Below are 13,148 nucleotides of genomic sequence, written 5' to 3'. Positions count from 1 at the left end.
TAGAAAAGAGATAACTGTCAAAGGTTTGATAAGTTTTGAGTCGATAAAGATGTTATGATATATTGGATTTCTAAGAATTATTGACAGATTGATTAATTAAAAAAGCCGAAAATATAATGAATTATTGTAAATAATAGGTATAAAATTAATCAATGAATTTTTAAGTGAAGTGAAACTTCTTTATCGGCGTTGGAAATAAATTTACTGTCACATTTTTTGGTTACGCGTCACAATTTTCGGTTACGCTTCATCTTTTTCTCGTCCATACCACGGTTGATTCGAAAAGTACTTTCTCCAGCGGAGTAGGTATAGCATGTCGTTTAACAATGATAGTAGCAAATTCTGTAATAACATTAGTAGTAATAAGGTAAAATGAACTAATTGTATTATTTGTATTCATGTCTATGATAATAGAAGCCTTTTGTTAAACTTTATCTCATTTAACTTTATTGAACCAATTTCTGTAAAGTTTCATACAGTAGATCATTTTTATGAAAAATAAGGTCATAGAGAAGTTTCACTTCTTACGTGTGTACACTAGTACACGCACAAATTAATAGTTTAAAACGTTAGTATATATATGAAGAAAGTAAAAGCCACTATCACGTCATTGTTTAATATGTAAAAAAAAACAATATTGTTAGAGTTTAAATTTACTATAAAGTTACCTGTCGCGCTAACCAACACTTCTACCAGGCTCCCAGCTGCGCAAGGAGCCATACCAGGAGGCGGGACCGACACCAATCTTGGAAGTACTCTGAAGAAATATCTCCCATCCACACTGTAAAAATATTTTAGAGTTTTTCAATCACGACCTTTTAATAAAAAATTGTCGGTAAGCGTTATTTTTTTGTTATCAATTGTATCGAAATAAATACAAAAATGTTTTTTATAGAACAGTGAGCAAACGGGCAGCAGGCTCCAAAAATAAAATTACTACATAAGGAGTTGCCTTATAAAACTTTCGTAAAACGTAAATTAATCAATAAAGCCTTTTACTAAGTTATTTTGAGTTTGAGTTTGACAAATCTACACCAATTTAAATCTAAAATGTTAAACTCTAGCTGCATTTTTGAAGAGTAAAAAAAAATACCAACCGTATATCATCAACAACGAGAACTATCTCGTGCATGCCAGCGTGCTCAGGTACGAATTCTCCGGCGCCTCTCGAATCGAGCTTTAACCTGGATTCTTGCTCAAGTGGATTCACAATTAACACATTTACATCCGACATCGACAAGTCTTTTGATATGCTCTGGACTTTTATATATGTCTGAAATTGAATTTTACTTTTAACCAATGTCGATTTTATAGGTACCGGTGACCAGGGCTGGTGCTCTTGCGTGCTGAAGAAATACTGCCAGCGTTAAAGGTACACTGCCACAGGAACCAACTTTTTATTTATTATTTTTATTATGTAGGATTATATAATTGTATACTTGATTGTTTTGATAACTAATAATCATTTTATTTGATTAATATAAAAAAAATGTTATTTTATTTATAAAAGCTTGTCATCGGTCGGCGCATCAGTATATAAAATTCAAGATGTATGGCTGGATGTTTTTCACACAATTAACTATAAATAACAATAAAGCTAACTTTTCCAGGCAGTTACAGAAAACAGTAAAAATATAGAATTGTGGAGAAGGGCGACAGCGCCCTTTAAAAGTTAAAAATTTCTTCCCAAAAACGATTTATGATCGAGTATTTAACTCGGCTAATCCAGTCAATATAAACTACCTTAACAATATAATACAAGCAATTTATCCTGCTAGTCTCATCTGAAATAAATGAGTTAATCTCCAAGATGCGAAGAAAAATCTACTCACAGGTTCTCCCACTCTCCCCGAAGTGGAATCGAGCGCAACCCGCAACATGTCGTGGACGGGCGGCCTCGGTGGAATATTCCGGAATTGCGTTGCCCAAGCCATTACACCTAAGTGCTCCACGTCGCTTTGACTCATGTCCTTCGCTGATAATACTGGCTGAACTCCTGCAATTATATGTTATCCTGGTATACTTAATTTTAATAATATACCAATTATATTTATCCAATTTAATGCTAGCCTGTAAAAAATTAAAAAGATTCAAGTTTGTTCCTTCTTTCTTGAGGGTCAGACGGAAAGGGATACTGAAACAATGTTTCCCACTTGTAATACATATATTTAGATTGTTGAGTGCGATGGCCCAATCTATTTATTTAAAACATAAAAGATTTTTAATATTGATGTGGTCACTGTAAGATGTTAGGTTATCTAATCACGTAATATTTTAAGACAGAAGTCCACTTAGTAGGAATTGAATAAACTTTTTTATGTTTATTACATTATTTATTTTAATTTATAAATAATAATTACATATATTCTACGAAAGCATTATTAATAATTAAGAAATTGTGTCAATAATAATGTGTGTAGTGGCCATTTATACATGCCATTTACATAAAACATTATTTATTCCTTGTCCTGTGGTCCACGGTAATGGTTGCAGCAATAAGTATTTTAAAACCGGCCAAAAATATTTATTTATATATATCTTATAGTAGTTTTAATAACAATTATTTTTCAAGAGAAACTTCTTTATCGGCGTTGGAAAAAAATACAGTCACATTTTTGGGTTACGCGTCACATTTTTCCGTTACGAGCCATCTTTTTCTTGTCCCTACCACGGTTAATTCGAGGAGTTTCCAAGCCATTAATAACAGAAATATATAATAACGATGACAATGATAGTAATAAATCTATTACAATTAATGAAATTCTGTAATAAACTTAGTAGTAATAAGGTAAAATGTAATAATTTTATTATTTATATTCATATCTATGATAATAAAAGCATTTTGCTAAACATTATCTAATTTAACTTTATTTAACTAATATGTGTAAAGTTGTATATAGTATATCATTTTTCGAAGAATAAGGTCATAAAGAAGTTTCACTTCTTACGTGTGTACACTAGTACACATACACATTTTCATTTTCTATATACTTTGACACACAAGACTTCCAACACTTCTATAGTTATACTGTTTATTTTTACTATTATTATTTTAACATTATTTTTATTGTTTAGCGCAAACTAACTTTAGGTCTCTGGCAGAATGGCTAGAGCTGTCAACCACAATACACCCTTAAAATTTAGTTTATTCCTTTTTTTCTTTCCATAATTCGTTGTGTGTTTCGTTAGTAATAAATGTTGTCTTATGTCTTAAACAAATCTTGTACAACTAGCACATCTCAAAACCGTTATTCTACCGTAAAAAGTTGTAAGATCCATGTAACAACAAGTCGGTTAATTTATTTAGTCCCGCTGTCTTAAGTTATTACGTGATTAGCAAACCTAACGACATCTCATAACGACCATATCAATATTAAAAATTATTGAAACTGAACTTGACGCCCAGTCATCGCAATAAACAATTTTATTGAAGCGAAACTATTTTATCGGTGTTTTAAAAAAAAACACCATATTTTTCGGTTACGCATCACATTTTACCGTTACGCGCCATCTTTTTCTTCTCCCTACTACGGTTGATTCGAAGAGATTCGTAGCCATTAACAATAAAAATATATAATAACGATAACATTGGTAGTAATAATTCTATTAAAATTACTAAAATTTTGTAAACTTTGTAATCTTAGTATTAATAAGGTAAGATGAAATAATTGTATTCATGTCTATGATAATAAAGGCCTTTTGTTAAACTTTATCTAATTTAACTAATTTCTGTAAAGTTGCATATAGTAAATCATTTTTCGAAAAATAAGGTCATAAAGAAGTTTCACTTCTTACGCGTGTACACTTATAATATGTGTCATTTGTAAAATGCTTCGTTTATACTGTAAACAGTATTTAGTATGCAAAATTTGAATTCTTGAAACCTCTATGTCCGCCAGGGTTTTGATGATCGATCAGTCAGTGAGTGACAAAATTACGAACCTAGTTATAATTCTTGAAAATTCAATATAAATAAAAAGTCTGGCTACAAGTTTCATCCACAAGAGAGTTAAAGGCCGAAGGTCGAAAGTGGCCTGAACTGTTTAGAGAAAAGGATGGTGCAGTGCCGCTTTTTCCCTCGACTTGGCTTGGGTACCAGATCATCGGCGATTTAAGAAAGAAAAAGATTTCTGCTAGTTCTCCATTATTTTATTTAGAATCTGTTTTTTCTTGTCATAAGTATTACGTGAAGTGTTGGTCGTAGGTTCAATCCCTAGCTGTGCACCAATGGACTTTCTATGTGCGCATTTAACATTCGTTCGGACGGTGAAGGTAAACATCGTGAGCATCGGTTTGCCTTCGACCCAAAAAAATCGATTGAGAAATCTGAGGTGCAGATCTAATAAGGTTGTAGTGTTGATTTATTTATTTTTCTCGAGACAATACATACCAAGCTTTTTTGCAGCATCTATAGCCATTTGGTTGTTCTCCTCCCAACGGGCTGGGTCTCTGCGGAGCTTACTGGCTGGAGGAGCAGGACCTCCCATGGACCTCACCAGTTCGTTCGCCACATGTCCGTCGTTCCAGTCCGTCTAAAAGCGTAACAAATGAATTACATTTCTCAAATGTATTAATTTATATTTTTTATTTATCATAATAATAAAAACTATTGTAAGTGTTACTAAATTGTGGTATTTTAAGAGCAAGCAAAAGTAATGCAGAGAGCATCTTTGAGGTCGTCGGTTCGAGCCCCGACTGTGTACTTATGTACTTTCTGTCCGTGTGCGCATTTATACTCGCTAGTACGGTGAAGGAAATCACGAAGAAACCTGCATATTTTAAATCCAAAAATCGACGACTTATCAGACAGAAGGAATAGCATTTGTTTCTTTGTTAGAGAAATATGTCTTGTCATTTAGCGTTGTAACGCCAAAGGATTATTATTAAGTAGTGTTTTAACTCTCGAAAACTCGAAAATTTTGTTAAATATTACCTACGTTTTATTCTACAATATTTGTCGTATTAACATATATTTATGTATGTTTGTGGACTCAGTTTCCGCACTTAGACTCTTAACAGGTCAGTTGTGCGTAAACATATCTATATTTTTCAGCTTTTAAATCATTGAAATAGTAATCGTTTATTGGCATGAATATGGTATAATTGTGTTTTACTACAAGAATACTATTCGAACAACGTATCTTGGTGCTTCAGTTTTTGAAACAAACATTTCTTTAATATTAGGTCATTGATGTTGTGTCAATTGTGTGCTAAATCAAAAAAGTTGGGATATCAGAATCGAGACTAAACGCTTGTGTGACTCCCGTATGTCAAAAACAATTGGCAATGGGCGGGCCATATAGCAAAATACGCAGAAAAAATATGGAATTTAAAGACAACTATATGGTAGTAAGGGAAGAGGGCACCCAAGAGGCAAATGGAGACAGAAAGCCATGGATAAAGAAATTTGTAAATATCTGGAGGAGGAACCGTGAAGGGCTCCAATAAATGGTACTAAGGAAAGCTAGGATTCTGAGTACCAAAAATACTTTATAAAACAAATTGAACCTGTCTATTATTGTAACTATTTTATATATTAGAAATAAACGGGCTTTATTATTATTATATCAACACGATTTTTAAATTCGAAGGCACATTGACATGAACATTGAAAAATATGTGTGTGTTAATTACTATTAACTATTACAGCGAGGAAATGTCAGCGTTGTCCATAGGGACCAAACTTTTTAAATTTGTTATAATTTGCTTTTTAATATGTATTATTACTTTGTACGTTAAGAAGAGTAAATACAAACTATACGTATGTAGCATGAATAAATGATTCAAGATTTTAAAAATATACTCGGAACAAACCATTTTAGATTATAATAATAAAATCTCATTGAAAAACAAGACTACATTTATTATGTTTGATACAAACAAAACAATTAATCTCTCGAACTTACTAAGTGGTTCGGTATTTATGGTGTAAATTTAATCTACTTAGATGATGAATGGTAAATCTTTTACGGAAACTAATGCTATGGTGTGATGCTTCAAATTGTGGTTGAAAACATCATTATCATACGTAGATAAGTCAGGGAACGAAACGTTATTATCGAGTCAATTGACAGTTGATTTTGTTAATGATTGAGATTCCTTCTATTACTTCTAGACATAATATATTTTGATCCGATTTACTTTTATGATTATTTAACTGTTTTATAATAATTAAGAATCATTATTTACCGATTAAAAGCACGAATATTGTTCAAGTACGAGGATATGCCTCTAGTCGCGTCGGGGCGTCATCTGGATTTTGGACGTTCAGGGAACGCAGGACAGTACTGATTGAGTTTTCAGTGGATCATTGTGGTGATGAGACGGTAGACCGAGTTGGGTCTGTGTTTTGTGGTCGATCGTTATAATTTAAAGTATTATTTGTAGTGTTAGAGTGAATCTAAATTAATTGTACGATTTGTGTCTTCTGTGCTCGTACACTAAACGCTAATGACGATGTCAATATCAATGGAGTTATGATATTTATCCGACAAATATTTGCGCTGGTATCAGCTGCCATTGTCATTATAATTTAATAACATCAAAGTCAAATTAGTTCAAAACCGTTATGTGGTTTACTTGATTTGCCAATATTAATAGATCTACAAACTAACGATTTGATAATCTGTAGCACAGACTATATTACACAGCTATGTAACCTGACATTAGTTAAGGTATATATTAGCTAAAAATTAAGACGCGTAAACAAGTTAAGCGATCGCACGCTTGAAGCCAAAATGAGCCCTTTAGATTCTACCAGACTCTTAAATTGTAATTTATAAGTGTCATTTAGATTCAAGTCAGTTTTTGTTAATCTATCGAACAACTACTAATGAATGTTATCTTAGTTATAAGCACATGTTTTAAATAATTTAATCCAGCTGTTACCCAGCATCAAACAAAGTACTTTATTTGAACATAACCATACAGCGCTACAAAACCTTTGGCACAAAGCTTTTTTGTCAGTTCACAGAGTGCTTTGTATATGTGACCTTTTCCAAAGGAAAATTCTAGCCGAGATTATACAGCGAACCTTCAGGTATTGATTTCTAGCAAAACACTTATAGTTTTGTATTGGTCACTGAAGTCTATCTTGTGGCTTTAAGATGGCTTAATTAGCCAGGACTTTACGCACAACGGTCTAATGGGCGTCTAAGTGCGGAAACTGAGTACAAACTACATACATACATTGGTGGCTTAGTGATCACCTATTTACATTTAAAAAATGTTCCATAGAGTGGTTACACAAAAACAAACAAATGACGTTCTTAGTTATTTTGACCACTTTTGCACTGTATATTTGACAGATGACAAATGACAGTTGACAATTGATTAACTTACCGTAAAGTTAGATATGGGTCTCTCCAATCTTGAATTAACCCAGTCCAAGGTGGATTTCATTCCTGACGAATCTGGTTTCATGAAATATGACAGATATGTCATACCAGACAATTCATCCAGCCAGGGCGAAGCCAAGTACTCTGGTTCCAACACCATTGGTACTTGCAACTCCCGGTGGGCTAGTTTCATGGCTCTCCGACAGTTTTCGACAGCTTCGTGACGATCTGAAAGAATTTTTTTTCTAGAGTGTAACTGATTTCTGATATAAAAACAAGTTCAGTTATCTAAACAATTCAGTTAAAATTTAATTAATTTCGTCTTTATGTGTGTAAACATACATAAAGGCGAAATCAAAATATATTAGATTCCTGCTACATTATTCCAGAGTAATCAAAACTTTATTAATTTTCAAATTATTTATAATGAAGACCCGGTAACAAATGAAAAAAATCTAACAACTAGCATTCTTATATATTGAGTGGTCGAGAAGGAGATTGAGTTTTTTAAATAAACTTATGAGTTTATGTAGGGAAATTGAAGAGTTGAAATGTGCTTAACTGTGCCCAACGATTTGAGCCACGTAAATTCGAAATTCTTCAATCCAACACCAAAATTTAAACTTGTAATGTTTTATATTAACGTGAACAAACAAACGCTTAAACTAACGCTTTATAACAAAAGTTACCCCCTTAAAGCACACTTTCCTCTCTTTCTGACAAATTCTATTTACGCTGAATGAAAAGAGACATAAGTACTTGCAGGTAGACGTTACATACGAAACGGCTAAAAGAAATATTATTATCCCTATTTATTGGAAAAATAACTGTCTTTATCGGCTTATCGTGTAATAGTTTGCAAATAGGAAAAAAAATATCGCCTAATCCGGATTTGGGATTGAAAAGCTGTTCGTAAAGAATGTTTAGACGTAAAGGAAGTTTTTGATAAACTATGTATAGACAATGCGACCTAAAATGATTTAACGCAAGAGAAAAGCAAAAAAATATAGACATCTCAAAATTAAAATTTATCAGAGCGCTGATTTTACCTGAGTTATATAGATTATATTTATTACAAAATATTGTATAGTAGTGCGTGTTATATATCCATTATACTCACTTTGACCCGCATAAGTAATACCTACAGCCAAAAAATAAATAGTATAAATACCAATAGTCACAACACAGAGTCTCCTGTAAGACGTTTTCCAGCGACTCTGGAAAAACGCCCATTCAGGTCGAGCTACGCTCGCCAAAACAGCCCGAGCTAGGCTGTAAAGGCCCTTGAGGCCAACAGCGATATTCTATTCAAATTACTTCTATACAAAACAAAATATCACCTATTGTCCCATTCCCGCCGAGCTAAGCTACCGAGCTGAACTGTAAAGGTCCTTAAAACCAACAGTAATTTCTTAAAAAAAACCACTAATAGCCTTGATTCGATCAATAAGTAATACGTCTATAATATAGAATTTTGATATATATATATATGTATGATCAGGCCGATTGAATAGTCATATTCAGTTTAGTTTCAATTATTGTAGTAGTCATTAATTAAAGTAATTTTTAAAGTTTTTTTTTGGGATTTCGTAGTGTCAGCTGTCAAACTTTTGATATGTAATTGGTGATGTATGTATTTATAATAACGATGTATTTATAATAATGATAACCTGATTATTATATAATGTTCTGTTATAAAAGTTGGTATAATCTTTGTGGTATTCAGATGTTTATTAAATCATTTGCAACACATTCTAAGGAGGTTAAAAAAACTACAAAGCTCTCTGAGAAAGGTTGCCCCTTAGCTTCGCGCTTGGTTTACACAATTTATAATTTTATAATTTTAATGTTATTATACTCTTAATTATAATTTAAGTAAGGGTATTTACGAATTATCAATGTTTGTTGTTGTTTGAGTTTAAAGTCCAAATCATAAATGTTTTGTTTGTTTCTTGTTAAGCAGTATTCCACAAGTATTAGTGTCCGAGTAAATAAAGTGTTTCGTAATTTATTTAGAAGTTCTAATACGTGTATGCATATTGCATACAAGTATACAAGAAAATGACATTCGAAATATTGTACACATAAACATCACTTATATACGGAAGCAAGCTAAAACGGCAAACAGTTCAACAAGCAAACACAAAATAAAAATAAAATGTGTATCTAGTGTACACACGTAACAAGTGAAACTTCTTTATGACCTTATTCTTCGAAAAATGATCTACTATATGCAACTTTACAGAAATTGGTTCAATAAAGTTAAATAAGATAAAGTTTAACAAAAGGCTTTTCTTATCATAGATATGAATACAAATAATACAATTATTCCATGTTACCTTATTACTACTAAGATTATTACTAGAATTTCACATATTATAATATAATTATTACTATCATTGTTATCGTTATCATATGTTTTTGTTATTCAAATCTCAAATCTCTTCAAATCCCTTCGAACCAGCCGTGGTAAGGACAAGAAAAAGGTGGCACGTAACGGAAATATGAGACGCGTAACCCAAAAATGTGACGATATTTTTTGTCCAACGCCGATAAAGAAGTTTCACTTCAAAAATAAAAACACAAAAATAGATAACTAAAACTAAATGCAAACTCAACTTCATTAAGAGCATTATAAACAAAGTTTCGGTATTTTGGAATATTGTTTAAAATATCAATATTTTTATCAATGTTAGTAATCAAGTTGTAAGAGCGTCGGAGTGTGAGTGGACTGCTCCAAATTCAAAATGAGCATTATCATTTCGTATTACGTGGAAATAATAATGTATCTTTCATTATGTCAATAGTTAAAATGTTATCGCAAAATGAAACGAAAATATTTAACAGCTAAAGGAGCGTTGATGTATTACGTCACGCAATTTTTAGAGATTCCAATCCAATTGTATCCAATAGTAAAACGTTTCGTGATCACCCCCAGTGACTCTTTATACCTAAAACTTACCGTTATGTGGTGTAATGTACTGGAAATTCGAAAATAATATTATCAATAACGCGTAATTTAATCCACGCCCCGTATCGTATCGTTTTACAAGAGGACCCCCCCCCCAAAATTCGTTACGTAATACTTGAACGCTCCCTAAGCGGCTTTTTACGATTAATTCCATAATTTTAACAATTGCAATAATATTACTCACTTAATTCCTTCCAATGTGGGAAGATTCCCGGCTTGCAATGGTCAAGCAAGGCGGAAAGCAGGACTCCACTGTTCCAATCAGTTGTAAGATTGCTGACACGGCACTCCGGCAGGCTCGACTGGAGCCAAGATAACATAAGCTTCCTGGAAAATAAGATAATCTATGAAAATGCTGCCTATAAGTAATTTTATTTAGTAGATTAACGACTATTAAAAGGTAAAAGTGGCTCAATGGAATAGGACGTTAAATTTGTATATAACGTCATAATTTAAATTATGTCTGTTAAAGTTGTTATCGATACAACTCTGGGGTAACGAATATTTCAACCGTTCGGTACTTGAATCGAACTGTTTTTGCAAAATTTACAGTCTGAGTTTCATTATGGATTTTAATCTAAAAGAATCTCTATTTCCCTTGGCCACGGCATCACGCGTGAATGACTTGACCGATTTCGCAAAAAAATCTTGTTGTGTTTGTTATTGTCAGGAAAAGATTCTTATGAAACGATAAAATTTATAAAGTTGCGCGGAAAATTAGAAAATTTAAGAATACTTTTGTTACGAAAGCAAATTTCTCTTTCAGTGCATAGCGCCTTTAGAATTTAATCTTTTTTCATGTAACCTCACGGCATTTGACATAACATTGACAGATTACTTGCTGCTATCATTTAAAATAAATGCTTCGAGTTATTCTATAGATAAAATACATATAAAATAATTACAATCGCTAATTGTTTGTGGCATTAATCTTGAAAATCCATGTTTTTCACATGGCCAGTTATATGTCGTCTGTTCCCATGTCGGAATATCAACAGAACTAAATACGTACGTTATATACGTGCCAGACAAACAAACAAAGAATGTTGTCGTCGAAATTAATAAGTGTTAAAATTTAAAATTTCATAACTAATTCATCCATTTAAAAAATGGCAGGAAAGACATTTTGATACTTGTCAACAATTAAGAAATACCAGGCTGGTATAATTTTAGATATGTTCATTGTAACAAATACGATAAAAATCAACGACGCAGTTTAATGTCGGATTAGGTAACAGTTAATTTTAGTAAGCAAATATCAGTTAGTAATGTTAGCCTCGTATGCCTGACACACGCCGATTTTTATCGTTAAGTCGATTTCCTTCTAATGTTTTCCTTCACCGTTATAGAGAATGTTAAATGCGCACATAAAATGAAAGTCCATTGCACAGCCGAGGATCGAACCTATGACCTCAGGGATCAGGCTAACAATGTTGCTGCCGTGTATCTAGATATATTTTTTAAATAATAATTAAGACTATAACATACAGTGATTTGTATAAAAAAATATACAATTTTTATTATATACATCTTGGTACAATTATTATTTTCTACAATACTATCATTGTTAATATGTCAGAGAAACTTATCAAACATTCAAATAAGGAGAAGTGTAACAGTGTTGGCTTAGAGGCTTCAGCGTGCGACTCTCACCCCTGAGGTCGTAGGTTCGATCCCCGGCTGTGCGCCACTGGATTTTCTTGTTATGAGCGCATTTAACATTCGCTCGAACGGTGAAGGAAAACATCCTGAGGAAACCCAAAAAGTCGACGTATGTCAGTCACAAAGGGACGATTACCTACTTGCCTATTCGATTAAACAATAATCATGAAACAGATACAGAAATCTGAGGCCCAGGCCTAAAAAAAAGTTGTATCGCCATTGATTTATTTTATTTATTATGTATAAAAGTGAGTAAGAAGAATTATAAAAATATATTTTGCCAATTCTCCTCTCAGTTCACGCGTAGAGGTTTGCTCTATTGTTTAACTTTGTATTAGGCTAGAGTAGTAGTGTAGAGTAGGCTGTTGTTCTAGGGCGGCAGATTTTCTCTTCTAGTAGCAGTAAATGTAAAATTAGAAGCATTTAATGTATATTTCTTGTTTATTGACGTTCATAAGTGTATATTGTGTACCTATATGAATAAATCATTTTTGACTTTGACTTTAGTCCTACTACTGGTAGTGGGTGTATAATTCTGAGCTCAGAAGTCAAGGCCAAAAATTATTTAACGGCAATTTTAACAAAATTGTTGAATTCTAAAATAATCTAGGACAAGACAATTGTCATTAGACATTGAGGCAAGGGCAGCAAAAACTTATATAGATACATGATATACCTTGAAAATTTGTAACCACCACTAGACATATGCAAAAGCTATAATATCACACTATTATGGTTTTATAAAATGAAAATAAAGGCGAACCTTGGTGGGAATTTACTCTTTCCAATCTGGTATCGGACGATTAGGGACCATATCAACCCTAATATTAGTTTTAGATTTCCATTGACAATATCCACATTTCCTGTAAAATAAAGAATTAACAATAAACATAAATGTAACAACTTAAAAATGTTATATTATGTCCATCAAAACAAGCTTTAAGTAACGATAAAGACCGAAAAATTAACAAATTCAAAAACAACTAATTAATTGCACCATCTGTAAAAATGTGTAATGTCAAAAGAATCAGACAAAATGGCGCGAAACGCGAATGACACATTGAAGCTGGTTAACAACTGACTTTAATAATTTAAAATATGAGCTTATAACTAATACAAAATTATTAAATGTGAGGTTGCGACGCTAACAAAAACAAACTTGGCTTATCTAAGGGATC

At 32.4% G+C, this 13,148-nt stretch overlaps 1 protein-coding gene across 3 annotated transcripts in view; it reads right to left on the bottom strand.

Annotated features, from left to right (window-relative positions):
- LOC123717678 (filamin-B) overlaps positions 1-13,148 on the bottom strand; it is a 136,459-nt gene that overhangs the window by 87,697 nt on the left and 35,614 nt on the right. For all 3 annotated transcript variants that reach the window (XM_045673809.1, XM_045673812.1, XM_045673811.1), the window contains exons 4-10: positions 12,734-12,833; positions 10,493-10,635; positions 7,342-7,565; positions 4,391-4,532; positions 1,833-1,996; positions 1,098-1,273; positions 669-781 (exon numbers count right to left, since the gene is read on the bottom strand). In XM_045673809.1, coding sequence (XP_045529765.1) covers positions 669-781; positions 1,098-1,273; positions 1,833-1,996; positions 4,391-4,532; positions 7,342-7,565; positions 10,493-10,635; positions 12,734-12,833 — 1,062 coding nt within the window. The remainder of the gene's footprint in view (positions 1-668; positions 782-1,097; positions 1,274-1,832; positions 1,997-4,390; positions 4,533-7,341; positions 7,566-10,492; positions 10,636-12,733; positions 12,834-13,148) is intronic.

The sequence above is a fragment of the Pieris brassicae genome, chromosome 13 (assembly GCF_905147105.1).
Source record: "Pieris brassicae chromosome 13, ilPieBrab1.1, whole genome shotgun sequence".
NCBI lineage: Eukaryota > Metazoa > Arthropoda > Insecta > Lepidoptera > Pieridae > Pieris > Pieris brassicae.
Note: the sequence above shows the minus strand (reverse complement) of the source record. Positions and strands in the feature narration are given on the sequence as shown.